Here is an 18,219-nt window from a genome sequence, read left to right on the forward strand (position 1 = left end):
CAAACTTATTTACTGGCTGAATTTTAATATATTCATGTGTAGGATGTTCCTGCCTTTACACTTGGTTACTCCAGATTTCAGGGTATATTTTGTTATGCCCCCTAAGACTGGAGGATGGGGGCTTATCTCCCTGAGTTTGGGAACTGCATTTTGTATTCATAAAAGTGACATACAGAGAGGTAATCTATCATGTAACCCTGTTTTCACTGCTCAATGTTATATCGACAAGAATACTTGCAACATAATCCAAAGGAAGGTGTTAAAACCAGTAAAGGAAATCATTCTATACTACATGTAAGTTAGTCTGAGAATCCACAACCACTGGAACTCCACAGTTTCTGTTTGATTATTTTTCATAATAAACCCAGTCGTAATATTCTGCTCCAGAAATATATTACAGTACTGTCTGAAGATTAAAGAGAGTTTCAGAGAAGCAAATGGCTCAAGATGAGTAATTAGAACAGTAAAGAAGGTATTTTGTACTTCATTCAGCAACTTCTAGTTGTAGAAGGTCTGCATTTTCTGGATCATCACAAGTCAAAGTTGTAGCTTAATCCTGTGAGTTGACAACCTCAAATGAAAAACCCATTTTTCACCAGCAGAGCTTACAGCCATTTCTTAAATAGTTGTTTCTAGCTGACTACACTAAAGCTCTTTTAGCTAATGGTATAAATGTGTTACTAGTGGGGTTTTGATGGAATTTGGAATTGAGTACCTCGACCCATAATTTATCTGCCAATAGGTGTCTGTGCTTTAGGAATTTGATTGTGTGTATATTCGAAGACCAAGGACTCAGATATGATTTTATTGCAGATCCTATAGCTTTAGCAAGATGAAAATCAATCTCAGATTTCTCAGCAGCTGTGAGAATCAGCTGTGAAAGCAACACAAGAGTAAGGTGGGAACAAGCTTTGTTTCAGGGATTAAATCTAAATGCAGTACGTAGTTTCATGGCTTTGTAATGGATTGATATAGGGTTATTATGGATAATATTTATTTAGACAAGTCAAAAATGTTTAACACAAAGGCATTTTCAAATGAAAATGGCAAAGCACAGTTTGCAAATGCACAGGCTAAAATTATGTGTAATTTCAGTGAATGGGAAAGCCTGAATAGCAGACAATTGCCTGTGGCGGGTTTTACAGTCCCAACTGACAAAGAGAACGTCTATATAGCACAGAGCATATAAATCAGTTCCATGGCTCAAAGAAGTGATGTGATACATCAATCATCTGCTTTACAAATACACAGCGAAGCACTCATTCATTTTTACATCCATCATGGGCCTTTTCAAGCACCATAGACTTAGTAAATTAATTGGACAAGTCAATATCAAAATCTAAAACTGTTCTACTCCTCCTATCTGAATGTTGGTTCAACACTACTGAAGATAATTAAAATATCTCTTATTTTAAAGAAACTGTCAAGGGTTTTCCCTGAGGACATCTACCTCTGGAAAATTATTTATTGTACTTTTCATGGGGTTTCCATAATACCTGAGTTAGAAATTACATTCTTTCTCTTTTTAAAATTATCTTTACTTTTAATATGGTGATTATCTAGCACCTTTTTGACTCAAAGATCCAAATTACTTTGCTGACAATCAAAGAGATCAGAGAAAGGTATTCCTTTATACATAGGTGGTAGTAACCAGAAAATAACCCAGTACAGTGGGTGTGAGGAATTTAGACCAAACACAGTAGACGAAATTTCTGTTTAATTTTGTCCTGATTAGCAAGTGGTCAGACACATAAGGTCAAGAGATTTACTTACTTAAATGGAAGAATGTTCTCAATTTCTTCAGAATCTTAGTATCTGAATTTTTATTATCTGATGTTAAAGAAGAAAGTGAACAAAATCAGTAAAAAAGTACTTTGTTTGAAAAGAACATTTTTTGTACAGTTTAATGCTATGCTGGCTCCATCTGGTCTTCAAAGAGCAAGAGCATCTGGTCTTCTTTAGCAAGAGCAACTGGAGTTGCTCTCCTCTATTGGAGTTTGATTTTAATCTGTTTATCACCCATCTTTAAGCATTGCTTCAGCTCATTTTCAAGATAATTCCATGCTTCATAGTAGATGAATAAAGGGCTCTGTTGCATTGTGTGATAAGGTCATACAAACAATCTGACAGGCAATTAAAGAGTAACAACACTAAAGACAAAACAAACTCTGTCATGTATGTGTGCGTAAGAGCATATACAGATAGCTAAAGACTAGGTCTGTGAAATAGCTGTGTGACTTAAAACCAAATTCACACTTATCCATTAAGGGAGCCATAAGTCACATTTAACACAGTCAGGGAGTTCAGGGCTGCAGAACAACGGGGAAGATGAAGATGAAGATAAAGATGAAGATGACAGGAGTGGCTGCAGGGCCACCTCTGCCACCTGGCCAGGGCCAGGGCCATGTCAGCAGCAGGACTGCATGGAGCAGAAGGGTGAACTGAAGCTTTCTTGACTTTTTCACTCCTAAAGAGTTCCTTCCTTGGCCAGTTTCTGTCCACTCATCCCAAACAAGAGTAATTTCATGGCTGGCCTAGACTGTGCTTTTGAAGACTGGCAAGTGTTAGTCTTGTATGTTGTTTCTCTCTAAAGAAATGTATCTCCAACCCAAAACCATGTTTCATAAAGAAAACCTTGTTTCTTCCTCTAGTTCCTCTATATGCACCAGTCTGTCTATCCCAAGAAGTCAGATATGACAAGACATTTGAAGTGTCAGTATGAGTAACACTGTGAGCAATTTTGTTCTCATCTTAGCATTGTAGATGTTGCATTCCTTTGCAATTTATAAATATATATCACTATTTTTCTGTCTAGAACTTGCAGATAACCTTTTATGTAGAATTTTCCTCTTTGCACAAAGAAGTTATAATTGGCTAAGAACTCTGTAGTAAAGTCATGTATTCTGTAAATTGTATTATAATGTTGGTTAATACATTGCATGCTGCTCATTTAAGGTAATTTAATGCAATTCCCACATCCTAGGACTCCTCAATGTCTCCTATCTTAATACACTGTACTTGCTCTGTACCTCATTATACGGTTTCCATTTTGTGAAATCTTTTCGCCCCTCTGAATAGCCACCTCAGGATATTCTAAAAGAGTTTCTCTAATGTACTCTCTGGCTTTGAGAGATGCGTGATAAATCAACTTTTATTGCCATTTGCATTAATGGAAAGATAATTATTTCCAAAGCAGCAGTGCAGCTGCACAAAGACTTTGTACGGCCTATATTGTATCACATCATATTGTCATTACCATTAAAAAAAAAAAAAAAAAGGTCTGCTCAGGCTCATAACAGTCACACTGTTTCAAAATTATTTTGGAGCCTTAATGGCAAAGACATTTTAACGTGGCAAAGACATTTTAACATTCCCTGGTAGTTTTGTGTAAGTTAGGAAATTAATTTAGTAGGAAAATAGGAATCACATTTTTCTGATAGGGATCTCAGGGTGGGTTGTGGGGTGGGTGTCATCCCATCTGGTATCTATAAAAAGCACGTGAGTCTGGAAGGAGTCAAGCCCATAGGTCTTCTACAAACTAGAAATGACAATTTTAAGGTACTGAAAATGAATGAACCTTCTAATTAAGAAATCCTTAACAGTGAGCTGTGATGTGAAACACGTGGTTTTGCTTTCCTTTCAAAATAAGAATCTTTTTTCAGACAAGTGGATTTACTGAGAGAAGTAAAACCAAAACAAAACACAAATGTGTTAATTCCAGTAAACACTTTACAAGTGGTGTGATAGCACCTGATAACTTCTGCCTTCTGGAAAAAAATCTACTGCCTGCAGCTAAATACTTAACTCTTGTACACAGTACTGTGCTTCAGAATAGTGTTGAGCCAGCAAATGTAAAACACAAAAAGAGGCTAGATGTATTTCTCTAAACCATGAAGGATTAAGCATGCGAGAATGGTCTTAAAGACAATGAAGAAGGATGCACTCTTGCCCTTGAAAGATAAGAAGAGCTGCTGAGAAGAGGTACCTCCAACATATTATTGCTGAAAGTATGAAGTGGAAATCTGAGAACTACAATTTAGATAACTTTCAAATCTGCTAGGTGGGGAAAACAAACATCTCTCCACTCCCCAGGCATTTTCTAACTACTTCACACTAATAAGCTTGTTTAGGTGAAAATGGAGGATGCTGTGAATGCCTCCTTCTGCAGCTGCATCACTCTGTAGGAGCACACACAAAACCATGCAGCTTGCTTGAACCCCGGGTAGCCTGCCTGAACACTCTTCGTGGTTAGAGGATTCCTGGGCTCTATTCACTACTGCAAGGATTATTTGTATCTTAAGGGGTTGCATACTGAAGTGCAGCTGGGAAGGAAAGCTACAGCTCCTGCCTGCTTCCCAAAGATCTAATTCTTGAGAGTGGCCAAGTTTTGCCACCAGCGATTCAGGTCTATTTCAGCAGCATTATGGAAAGCAGGAGAAACAGATCTGATTTCTCTAGGTTGGAAAGACCTGTCACAACCAGAGCATTTGTTGGCAGTCTTGGTCTGTTAGACAAAAAGAGGGATTGATGTCCTTGAGATGCTTTTCAAAAACCACTCTGAAAAGGGAGGAGTTAGATAGCTAATGCTAACATTTCTCCCTCTATTGTCAGCAATATCGGTTGTTGTTACTCTTACTGTGAAGCATCTAGAGGTGCTAAAGAGGCACCTGCAGAGTTACCTATATACCTAGAGTTACAGATTATACCTTAGAAAACAGATACCTAAAAAGTAGCATTTATTAAGATTATGATGTTTGGTTTCCTAAGTTGTTTTTTTTTTTTTTTTTTAATCTAGCCCACAGGAACTGAAGGTCTTTGAGAAAGATATTTTGGCTTAAAAAGCAGCCCTTTCATCAAAACAATTCCCCAAGCCCCAAGACACATTTACAGAAAGAAAAATATAGCTGCATGCAAAGCTAAATGCATACAGAGATACAACACAATCCTTTTTTCTACATAATAAATGACAGCTACTGGGGGAATGGTTACAGATGAAAAGAACAACCTTGCTTTCTTTTCAAAGCACCAAGGGGAAATGCATGAAACAATGAAACTGTTGAATAAGACTCTGTCAAGATAAATATCATATATCTGAAACGTATCTTTAAAATCTGATTACTATAACGGGAAGAATTTCAGACATCTGTGTATGTTCAATCACCAGTTGTTTTTGTCAGAATTGGAAGACCAGAGTTTTTCTGTTTAGTTTTGCTTTCATGTTGCCACGCATCACTGAAATGTTACAAGCTTTTTAGTTCCAGCTGTCTCTGAGGGTAGCTTTTGTTTTTTAAATTCAAGATGTCAGTAAACTATTCTTATTATATTCCTTATGTCTCAAAATAGCATTTAATATCAATATTTGGATTGATACTGTCGAAGCTGTCAGAAGAGACCAGTGATTTTAGGTACTTTGGTTCTTGAATGCACATGCACTGAACTACTTTTTAATAATATTGCATAAAGTAAGAAGCATCCCTCATGTGCCAGGGATCAGTGTAGGACCTCAAGCCAGGATCTCAGAAACTGGGGCACTCAGTGCTGGCAGTACCTCTAGGAACTCTTGCTTATTATTTCTCATATCTCATATTTGAAGCTATTCAGCAGTGACCTTTAGAGATGACAAATTTTAAAAGGAAATTCTCCCCTCTCTAGGAGTGCACAAGGCAATAATATGAAAAGCATCTGTTCTACAGTGAAGTTACATAGTTATTACTAGTTTTCAGTGTCTTCTTTTGGTTCATACTCTCTCTAGATAATACAGCAACTGCCTGAGAGGGATTCTCAAATTTTTCAACTTAGATCAATGCAACTTTGCCCTGAAGAAGGAATAGAAAAAATTCTGCCGATAGCACGTCAACCAGTGTGGTCTGCAGAACATACATGCTCCATGTTCAAGCAGACCAGTTCTGTGACCATATCAACTTCTGAAAGCTGTGTGAAGCAAGGATGACATAACAGTGCAGCAAAGGTCTTATCACAGGTTATATGGCTGCTGAACACATTGCACATTCAGGATATAACTTCATATATGAACTGCAGAGTAACTTTCCACCCTAATAAGTACTGCCTAATACTTTCCACACTCTACAGTTTTGGGTGGACTCTTTGAGAATCAGTAGCTGGGCTTTCATCCCTAAAAAAACATGGATACACCATAAAAGATTTTTATGCTCAGGTAGCTCTTCCATCACAACGTGCCTCTTGTAGGATTGTGCATTACAGGCACAACTGGAAGACAAAACACAGCTGCAAACCTGTCATTTCCTGTGCTAGTTACAGTCCTCTGCAGTCCAGGGCCTTCCCTGCATTTGGAGTGGCATTTCACACCCAATTCAGAAGACACTCTAACCACAGACCTGGCTCCTCCCTGTCCTCCCAGGCTTGCCTGTGATGGCAGTGTTTGCCATCTTTGGCCCCTTTGATCTCTTACAGCTATGGAATTGCTGTCATGGGCTGTGAATCTGTGTTTATAATGCATTCTATGCTCGCCCCAGCCTATAACTGGAGGAGCACAGGAAAAAGGCAATTTAGATGCTCTCCAAGCCTGTTGCTGCAAAACTCAGATTGTATCACTGCCATGCATACCATTAGAAGCCTGATTCTTCCTCACATTTTATTCCAGCAAGCTTTAAAAAAGGATCCCCAACTGCTTGATGAGCATCAAGAAAATACAGAGAAAAAGTGGCTTCTCCATTGGTATAAACCCCACTGTACGTATAAAACGATTGTCATAAGAATGTATTAGGGGATATCACTTCATCATAAAAATTAATTGGAGGATTGGAAACTAAAGCCTATTCCAGATTCTTTGAACTGACATTTGAGTTTGAATAAGTCTTCAAACTCTTTGTTATTTAAATATTCCATCTGTAAAATTGAGATAATTATCCAGTTAATCCTTAGGCTCAGTACTCCAAGATATCATTTATTATCAATTGTCTCTCACTCATGGAAGGCATATATTGCTACATGAGTGGTCACTGCTTATATTTCTTCCCAAGAAAAGAAAAATAGAGAATAATACAATAGTGCAACTAGTTTTCTATACTACTGCCTAGGACAGAGTGAGGATATATTCAAGAAGGTTTGTATTATCTACACAATAAGTGCACTTTGTATCCGAAGCAGAATCTAGTAATATCTTCTCCCTGGCAATATGTGGTATGTGATTGAACAGTCAGAGAACAACTGTCACTGGAGGTACATGTGTTTGTTGCTGAGACATCTCACTTGCCCATTCATGGAAAAATGCTCCTTGCTCAGGCCACAAGCAGTTCAAAGCAAGCTGGGAGCATGCAAAGGTCACTGATTACTTCTGAGGCTTTACAACCAAGGGCAGAGAACTAGTGCAGGCAAAGTGAGGACTGACTACAACCTTTGTCCAGATCTCAAACCAAACCTAAAGTAAATTCAGTTAAGCATTCACTTTCCTGCCCTCATCGCTTTTAGATTAAAGTGGGATAATATAGAAGTGAATGACTCTGCTCTGGATGGAGCCAGCAAGGACCAGAAAGTATAGTCTTATGACACTTTCAGTCTGATTCCTGGAAAACAAGTGAAGCCTTGGAAGATATCCACAACTCTGAGGGACCCTAAGAACACATGGAACCTCTCTCCACTCTGATCAACATACCTTGGTCATCCTGAGTGTTGTGACAGCTCTGCATACAGCTACTTTTTTACTCCACTGTTTACTTAAAACTTAAATTCCACACTCAAAATTATTTCAGACACATTTTATAATTTTTATTATAGGATATGATACCTTAGTTTGTGATAGTTAAATTGTAGTCTTTAGTTTGGCCTCCTTAAATCTACATAAAAAGATAAAAATGGCAATAAATCCTATTTTTGATAGTCTAGACATGAGCTCCATTTATGTAACACTTCGCCTTATTTTGGAAAACACAGCTAATGCTAATTAAAGGTGGGGTTTTTTTAACTTGATTTAGGATACAGATACACGTTATTGTGAGTCAACTGTGAGGGCTTAAACTTATAGCTCTGTTTGCTACTTCATAGGAACTGTGTGTGTATCTTTCCTTGTGTCAAACGCAAGATTGTCTAACCCTTGATGAGAGGGCCATGATGGCTTCATAAAAAATGAGTTTGAGACGCAGTTTGATCATGGCCTATAAATATCTCCCTAGTAGAGCAGCTACTTGTAACAAAAAGCTCCCATTCATTTCAATGGATATCTAGCTTTAAAGACTGACTGTAGAAATTGTAGAGTCACCAACTTTATGAATATTTTTACTTTAGGTGAGCATTTCACAAATAATACACAGAGTTAATATATGCTTGGCCCTGTCACATTCTGATATAGTCCTCATTTGAAGAGATTGTCCACAGGAATGAAGCTGTAAATTTGAATAGATTAACTGTCATAAAGAATTCAGTGACTTATTAGTATAATTGAGAACCTCAAGTGAAATCAGGATATTCATTTTCATCCCTGTAGCAAAAAATATACTGGATCTCATGTCTGTGTCTTGTTGAATAAAGTAGATCCTCTATAGGACTCCACAAAACAGCAGTGAAGGCAGATAATTTAACAAATTAATATATTTTTGTATCAGCGAGCAACATCTTTTCTTTGTAATACAAAGTGGTTGTGGTATTTAGTCTAGGTAATGCATTGTGCTTCCACTGTTGGTATCGATGCCCTTTCAAGTGAACAGACCATGCAGCCATTTATGAGCTCTTGCTGTTAAGATGTTCAGTAATGTAATAATTAACAATGTTGATGTTTAAATTAAGCTTCAGAATTGAAATTGCTTTTGCATTGAATGAGGCAAATCACATTTCTCTCGCTCTTGGTTCAGCAGAGCAGGTGAGGACTGGCTGAAAGCTAAACATAGCAGTAGTCCCTCTACAAGCACATGCATTAGAGTCTTAGGTCACTTATAGACGAGAAGTGCTACCTGCCTTGCTAACATTGTAATTCAAAGAATAACATATCTTCTTTAATCTCTCCTTTCCCCTTTTTTGGTGCACTCCACCTGTGGCATCTTGCTGTGTGCAGTGGAGGAATGTGAATCCCACATCACAGCAAAGGAGGAAGCAGTTTCCCCAGGTCTCAGCTCATTCAGGGCTCCCACAACCACAGAATCACAAGATGGTTTGGGTTGGAAGGGATCTTAAAAAATTATGTAGTTACACCCTCCCTGCCATAGGCAGGAACACCTTTCACTTGACCAGGTTGCTCAATGCCCCATCCAACTTGAACACTTCCAGGCATGGGGCATCCACCACTTCTCTAGTAATCTGTTCCAGTGCCTCAACACTCCCACAGTAAAAAATTTCTTGCTAATATCCAACCTAAACCTCCCTACTTTCTGTTTAAAGCCATTCCCCCTTGTCCTCTCACTAGTAAAAAGTCCTCCTCCAGCCTTCCTGTAGGTCCCCTTTAGATACTGGAAGGCTGCTATAAGGTCTCCCCAAAGCTTTCTCTTCTCCAGACTGAACAACCCCAACTCTACCTAGCCACAGAGGCACTTGTATGAATGTCTGGATGCCCTCAACCATCCCCATACTGGGTGCAATGACAAAGATGAGATTTTTCAGTGTGTCTCATGAAATATTTGAATCCCAATGGCCTTTTCTATTCGTTGGCCTAAACCAAGAATGGGCAGCTAGTCTGCCTACCTTATCTCATTTCTAGTCTTTGTTTTAAAGGTGGCCTCCAGCCTGAGGACACTCCAAGAAGTGTTACAGCTGAAAAAAGCTGTGTCTTGGTCAAAAGGAGTAGAGAAGGAAGTGATGCAGCTGCTATTTTATTGAGTATTTATAAAGACTGCTGTCCTTTTACTTTCTGAAACAAAAAAAGCAGGATCTTGCATGTGGCATGCTTACACAAAATATATAAAGCACTGAATTTTACCTCTTGCAAATTGGAGGCTGTAGCTTTTTCCACAGCTGATACCTAGGGCAAGGCTTAGTGGGAGCAGTCTAGTATGCAGCTGGTCTTTCAGGATCACATTCCTGGAGTACAAGAAATATGGGAAGGGAGAAGTTGTGCTTTGTGGTATCAAAGAATGTGCTGTTTTATAGAGACTCACTATTGTATGGATATTGTTTTAAAATAATGTTTGACCTGCTGAGGTCTTATCTGCTGTAAGTGTACTCAGCTAGCACAAAGACTTGGCCACTAGCATTAAATTATTTTTCTCCTCTGCCCTCATTTAACTTTAAGCTTGAGTACACTGTCAGTCTTGTAATTGATGTTTCCAGTCACTGTCATTATTCTCTTTCTATATTTATACTGATGATGCTATTACAACAGAAATACCTTTAGTTTTTAAAAGCCTCAATGACCTCAGGTTTTGACAGTTCTGGTTGTGGTAGGACATGTATAGTTTTTGATAGGACCAAATTTGTAGGGGAGCAAGCAGTGAAACAGACAACAGACTTAATCCAGCATTTTACAAGCACCACGATAAGCATATTCACAGTCACAAATGAAAAGAAAAACGTCTTCACTGAAACTATTATTGAACTGAACTACTGAATTGGTAGTATGTGAAAATAATCCAGGAAAACATACAAAAGAAATATCCTTAAGGATGACCCACTTTTTGAGAACCTCAATTGAAACAGAAGCATAGACATAAAAATGGAGGGTGTGATTGAAGTGCCACTGTACACACAGATAATTGTGAAGAAATTAAAGGAGAAAAAAAGGTGAATTAACAAAATTATTGAAATGGATGTATTTTTTAGCAATATCATACACAATTCAAGTAGGTACACTTAGTGCTAAAAGAGCTCCGCAAGCTATTTCAAACTGGGCTTTCTACCCATTTGTGTGACTTCTGTAACTGGTGTTCTCTGTGTTTCACAAGATTTAATGCATTTACCTTCCCATCCCTGCTGTGGAATACTGAAGTGTATTCCATAGCCTGCAGACTGGCACTCTGGAGTGCTCCAAGGTTGCTGTCAGCTCAGTGATGTGTCTCTAGCTGGCATTAACATGGGATGAAACACAAAAGGGTGATGCTGCTGCAATGTCAGTGTCTTTCATCAGGTAAAAATGGGCCCCTTCACTCTCACTCAGCACTTCTCTTGGTTGATGGATACACTGTGGATTCAGGCCCCTTGATAAAAGCTTCCATTGCCTTTACTTGCACATGCAGGACACTGTGTGTGCATAAGGTGAGGGAAAGACGTGTGTGTGGCCCTGTAGGGGTTCACTGCTTTTAGTGCTCTATTCCCTTCTGCTTGGTCCCTCTCTAGTACTTGTTTAGCATAAATTTGCTGCCTTGGGACTCATTCCATGTCACCCCTCTGTACAACTTTTACCTTTGCAGAACTCTGATAGCAATGCCTCTTGTTTCATGGCAGGGTAGCCAAGAGTTTCCATTTTTACTGGACTCCATTAAGGAACAGAGTTCAGGGTTTGCAGCATTCAGCCTCTTGTTGCTCATGGACATTGTGGACAACACTTCTGTCTTTGACATGATGTCTCTGCCATATATACTGTTTTGCACATACATAAAGATGTGCTTTTCTGTAGGGACAGATTCATATCTAGTGTGTGCTCTTTCTTAAATACTTTTCCCTGTGTTTTCTGAGCTTGCGTTCTTTAATCGCAGAGCTTTACAGTAGCCAGAACAGTGGCTACTCTGAATGCCTATTTCTTCCGTGTTATTAGTCATATGCTTAATCTCATGAATAAAAATAATCAGAAATATGCAATCAGAAAAGTGAGCCACCTTTTTAATGTTTTGCAACCTTGTGTATCCTCCAAACAGTTTCACACCTGTTTGGAGTATGTGTAATGGGGAGTGACGCTGCTATTTGAGTTGGGAATCTTTTGAATGAAAGTATTTCTTAAACTAGTAGCACAAACAACAGCACAGTTGAAAACTGAGTGACCCACCAGAACTCCAGACTCACAGTGATGAACTTTCTAGTCCTTCAGGACTGCAGACTTTGAGAACAGCGCATTTGTATGAAGAAGCACTTCAGCTTTGATGTTCACAAGAAAATGTCTTTGGATACCAGAACTTTTTGCCAAAAGCCAAAATTCCAGTGGGAATTCTTTGCCTTGTTCTCCTGCAGCACCTTCTTTGCTGTTTGACTGCTGCTTCCCATCTTAATGCTGGATGCAGTGTTTCAGTAGGATGGAGAGCCTGGGAAATACTCTGGATAAACAGGGTTAGGAAAGGTGCAATCCCGCTGACTGACTTCACCCTTACACTCAGGTTATCACTCAGAAGCAGCACCACTGAGGTCAGCAGCTGGTACCTTTATGAAAGTGGTGCCAGAGGACAGTCACACTCCTAGTTCTGAAAAAATCGTGCACAGCTCTGATCCAAATCACATGTGTGAGCAAGGGAGGTCCAGAGGGCAACCAGTTAGATGCACTGTAATAGCAGGGATGAGGATGAAGTGTTAATTGAGAAGGAGTCTGTAGCTCCTGCATTGGTGATACCTCAGGTGAACAGACTCTACCTGTGCATCCCCTACACCAAATCCCATCACTCTTAAGGTTGCCCCTGCAGCGAATGAAAGAGTGGGCAAAGTAGTTCTCCGTAAACAGCATCATGTCAGAAGACAGACCTGCTGGTACCTTGCCCATCCATTTCCTTTCTCTTCCCCTACGTCATCAGGGCCAAGGCAGGAGAATGGGGCTGACCATCTGGTCCATAGGTGTAAAATCAACACACACTTTTTGAATGGAAAAATGCAATTCAAAGTACCCACAGAGCCCTTTTTTTTTTCTGGAAGAACACAATACCTAGCACCACATAGGTTTGTCCCTGATTATAGAAACAGCTGGAGGGGGGGCTTGCATGGTTGCCTGAAATATGTTCTTTGAATGGAAAATAATTTTGGTCATAAGTGTTGTAAAGCAAACCCCACCTCAATAGGAAGCTCTCGTGATCTCATGTGTTCCCTATGTGTCTTTCAGACGAAGGAGCCCCACAGCAAAGGAGATTCGCTGTCCAAGCCGGAACCCAGGACCCTCTGGGGTGGTGAGGAGGCAGGTACGGGTAGTGTGTGGCAGGGTGGGCAGCGGGGCTGAGTGGGCAGCACGCTCTCCTTCTGAGGTGCCTTTATTCTGGGCTGAAGTGCTTTGTGTCCAAGCCAAGCTTAATTGAAGGATGTTTTTCATGTCAAAATGAGATGTAGGCTCTCACTCACTGAGTGTTTGCTGGGCAAAAACAACAGCAGCAACAACAACAACAACTCACTTGCGTGCAGGATGGCCAGAGTGCACAATGAGCTGCACAAAGGCTCCAGAGGAATTATGTCATGACATAATGAGGAGAAACAACAGAATTCTAGCAGATCTGTTTAATAAGCCATCAGATGTGCTTCAGCATTGACCTGCTGTGTGAGCAGAGCTCTCTTTAGCTACTAGTAAGAGTCCTGCAAATGAATCTGAGGGCAAAAGTGGCCACTCAGTGACCCCTGATCTGTATTAAGGAGAACCAAGGGCATGAGTGCTATGCACAAGGGAAGCCTCAGTAGTTTTGGCATAGATAGAATAAATTGAATATGTTGAGCTCACATGCATTCTTCTTACTTTGCCTCCTTTCTGTCTTGTGGTCTTGCTTTATGGGGGGAGCTGGGGTTTTTTTGTGCGCTTTGTTTGTCTTTATTTCTCTTTGCCTAATCATAAGCTTGGACCTTATGTACAAATGTGAAGTGTACCAGATTAACTTGGACTGTTGGTGCTGTGGTTGGATTACATGTCAGAACTGCATTTAAGCCAAAAAAAAAAATATCTCTAAAAATGCTGTGGCAACACAGTGCAAACGTCCCAGTAAACATAAACTGCTCCTAATATGATAGTAGGTGTCAGATCTTGAGGTAGATTTCACTCGGATGTTTGGGGGACTTTCTTTCTGCTCTCTTTGCCATTTTTGCAACTGTCCCCCTGGGAAAATCCCAGAAGTCTCTGTCCCTACTAGGAAGAAATATTTTCTTTCACTTCCTCACTTTGATTTTGAGTGCTTAATGCTCTTGGTTAATTTCCCTGACCTATAACCAGCTTGGCTTCTACACGTAGAGATTAAATCCTGATCTAGATAATGAACTTTTATTAAACAAGTTTAGAAATACATTTAATTAACTAAACACTCTCACTCAATTGTGACATCTCCCTGTTGTGTGCGAATGTTGCAAGTTACACTGATTTCTAAACAGTGGTAGCTATAGCTATAATGCATTTTTTTCAGAAATATAGGAGTCCACACGTGGTAGCTGGTTTAACTAATTTGAGCTGAAATGCCCTAGGCCAATGGTTTATTTTACCCCTCTACCAGCTACATGTGCAGTGGGAGGGCTCTCAATGTCCTTTCACTCACTCCTGCCCTCTCTTCTCCATCAAAAGTTATTGTTGTCTTAGTTAGGTCCACAGCTGGCTACACGTGAAACGACATCTAGGGAATGACTCAATTAAAAAGACAGTATTTAGAGACCACTTCTTGGCAGTGGTGATGAGATGGAGATGCTCGAAGTTCTTTTTCTTATCCAGGTTAATTAGGTATCCAGGCTAATTTCAGATAAGCAGAAAAAGTGCTCATGGTTTACTAATCTGGGACCTAGTCCCAGAATAGCTGAAGTTAAAAGGCTTGTCTGCCATGACACAACTACCAATTGTAAAGATTACAATTTCATGCCTGCAGCATTTTTCAGTTTAGTGAAACATCGGCATTTTCTCTACTTTTCACTCATCTTTTCCAATAAAGCCCTTTTTCCTGACACAAAAGCTAACTGAATTAAAAATGTGATGAAAGCACTCTAAAGGCACAGCTTGAAATTCAGCTTTGCAATTAACAGAAGATAATTATTTCATACTTTATTTTTCTTTTAATGTATTCATTTATACACCACAACATGGTAGCAGATCAAAGGTCTAATAGAGCCTAATTGCAATTAATATAAATGTCTCTCTACATGTTATACTGAATTTGCACTAAAAAAGAAATGTAACAGTCTGGATTGAAGACATGTGAAGTCCTTCTAGATTTACCTGCAGGACAACATCTAGCTGATCCTTCAATCACTGGTATCAGGGAGGAAGCAGAGCTCCCTAGCAACTCAGATGCTGCAATTTGGAAGATCTGCGGTGACTGGCCACTCTAAATTTTTGGTGAAAAATTGGGATCCCATTACTTGTAGCTCTGAAGAATTTTTCTCAAATAAAAAACAAAACCATAATCTCACTTGACTTCAGACCTCTGCAAAGTAGGAAGTGTGTTGTCACAGGTTGTGACCTAGAACACCTGTCTGAGGAGGAAAAGAATTAGTCCCCATCTGTATCCTTTTCTCTCCCTCGACTATGAAGGAAGGCTAGATGAGCTGGGTTTTCATACAGATCTTCAGTGGTGGGGAACCCTCGATACCCCTCTGCTTCTTTCTGTCCTTGTTCCAAGCCTTATATTATTGTCCTTAGAACCCATTTCCTTGGACAGCCCATGCAGATATAACATAGAACTAAGCATTTGTATTTTATAGTGCCCCTTTTTTTTTTTGATTTGCATCTTTTTCTATTGAGTTATGAATCTGGCACCTAACATACCACAGAATATGTTGAAGAAGTCCAGCTCCAAATTGTCCAGAACCAGGACCCTGGAGGACTTTCTTCCAGAGTGTAGCATTAGGTGAGATTTCTAGAGGATCTGCTACATTGCTGCAGCTGCAGGGGATGAAAGTCAGGGAAGATAAGGGGATGAAAAAGAGGCCACTGGAGAAAATAGCAGAGTGATGAGGAGGCACCACATCCATTGCTCTTCCCAGGTACCAGAAGGATATTCGGATCTGACCTTTCCTCTTGCCCTAACATTTCCTTCACTACTATGTATTTTCCATCCAGCATCCAAACTACATCTCTATTCTGTTTGAGGTCCCATTTCCCCAGCAGGGATCCACATTTTAGCTGGCAAGACCTAACGGCAAGCCCTTTTACCTGGAGTATTGCCAGTGACAAGAACTCCAGGCCTTATAGGAGAGTGTCATATTTTGGAAAAGCAGTACAGGGGGCATCATCTATTACCCTTTTGTGTTGTTAAGTGGCTAAGAAATAAATCACACAAAAGCATGAGTTGCTGCAAGATTAATAGGGAAAAGGTCTAGGAAAATGTGGTATAGAAGAGAAGCTGAGTATCATGAGTCTCCTGGTTATTAATTTGTATTGTCTGGCTCCTTCCCAAGGAGAACTACTGTTATGTATGTTATAGACATTGAAATAAACTAATTAAAAATACCATATTGAATGAAGCCCACACAGAAAAAGTTGCTATGATTTTCTGTATTTTTTGCTGTTGCTTGTAAAAGTGACCTTGAAAGAGGGCATGTGCGTATGTTGCTCCCTTACAAAGAAAAAAGACAATTTTTCTTCTTTTGTAATGGTAGCCCCAGGTCTCTCTGTATCATATTTTTCTGCAATATATTTGGCAAGAGAAATCTGTGTGACTGCACTTCGTAAAGGGTGAGGTTTGTCCAGGAAAGGGGGAACCTTAACCAAGGTAGGGTATGATACAGCAGCACGTTGGAATTCATCAGTCTTTACCATCACACAGCACAAATGGATCCCGTAACAGAACAGCCTGACTGATGAGACATTTAATTCTTTTCACACCAATGCAAATACTCTGAGACAGATGTGTTTCAGAACAGAGAAGGGCTAACTAAGGCTTGCTATGCACTACTTCCTAATTACCTTTCAAGGCCCTAGGCAAAGAGGAGGCTGTCCCCAAACTGATTGCCTCAGGAATGAGATGAAAGCTTCTTCAAGGAAACCTATTGCTTCTCCAGCTCCTACACAGGACATGGAAGGTTTCTGGTCACGTGGAGAAGAAACTATGTTTTAAACTTTTTCATGTAAAATATAGCAATGACTGATGTCCATGGCTGTATGAAAACCTGAAAAACCTTCCCACTGCTCAGGAATCACTGGACTAAAGAGTGTGATCTCAGTCACCAGTATGAAGGAGGATTAATTTTAAATTTTTTCAACAGTCATAATGCTTTTTGATACCCTCTATAATCTCAAGGAGATACTTATAACTACTTTGTCACTGTACATCTCAAGAGACATTTGTGAATCAGTTCAGCGGTGAGGGTTATTAATTCAAACCCTTTTATTATAATCAGACTTTAATATGTTGGAGCAAAATTGCTTAGTTTACCTGAGATATGCTATCATTTTCATTTAGCCTATCACATCATTCAAGCAGCATTGTCTGGAGATAGTTACTGAAGAAGACAAGCTCTTGTCAGCCTAAAACACAGCAGCATAAACTCATTTACTGAAAATTAAAACAGATGGAAAATTGGTTTTGCTTTTAATATAACTGCACAAAAATGAAGATTGCAAGTACGTTAAAAGTAACTGTAGGAAATGCAAGATTGTTGCTTAAACCTTTGTCCTAAACAAGGTATTTCAACCATCCTAGTAAAAATAAGTGTATTTATTCATATCAAGGATTTGTAAATGGTAAAAGAAATACCTCTCCACAAAAAGCATTGGCTGCCTGTAGGCAGCCCTAGGAAAAAAAATTGAACAAATATTTTATTAGAATAACTCAGAGAAAAGTCATAAATATTAAAACAACAAATAAAGCACTTTCATTCTATAAGAACATATACATCACCACATGGATGTGAATCATCCCAGTAAAACTAAGAACACTATTTGTCTACATAAAAATAAAAAACAGTTTCTGCATTGGTTTGTAGAACTGAGAGTATACATTCTAATACAGGATGACTTACCATGCCCTGGGTTCTATATATATCCTTTAAGCTCAGGAGCAGCCTGGCTGGGAGATAGAGATACTTCTCCATCCACACAAACTTTTTTCTTCTAGATCTGTTGTCACATGACAGATGTATCAGAATTCCAACACAGTTTTAACCACAGAAAGTACATGTTCTGCTCTCCTGGGCATATGTTTGCCAGGCTGTCAGCATTGTGCTCTACCTGCACATCTTCTGGCATTTTTTTCCTAATGACCGAGCTGAACATTCATTTTGCTGCCATTGCCCCCTCTTGCACCTTCTGTCACCACTGGGAAGAGCTTGGCTCTGGTGTCATTTTAGCTCTTCATCATGAAGTCATAGGCTGCTGTTCAACTGTCTTTAACCTCCTCTTCATCAGATTATACAAGACTTGTTCTTCAGCCTCTCCTCAGTGGTCCTTGTTGATCAACCCCTGATCAATCTGGTAGCCTTCCACTGTGGCTCTCTCCAATTTAACATCCT

General features: G+C 39.5%; 1 protein-coding gene across 1 annotated transcript in view; it reads left to right on the top strand.

Moving 5' to 3' along the window:
- Positions 1–18,219, top strand: part of SGK1 (serum/glucocorticoid regulated kinase 1) — a 67,872-nt gene that overhangs the window by 30,489 nt on the left and 19,164 nt on the right. Inside the window, exon 3 of the mRNA XM_032682758.1 lies at positions 12,917–12,992. Coding sequence (XP_032538649.1) covers positions 12,917–12,992 — 76 coding nt within the window. The remainder of the gene's footprint in view (positions 1–12,916; positions 12,993–18,219) is intronic.

This window comes from Chiroxiphia lanceolata, chromosome 3, assembly GCF_009829145.1.
Source record: "Chiroxiphia lanceolata isolate bChiLan1 chromosome 3, bChiLan1.pri, whole genome shotgun sequence".
Lineage (NCBI taxonomy): Eukaryota > Metazoa > Chordata > Aves > Passeriformes > Pipridae > Chiroxiphia > Chiroxiphia lanceolata.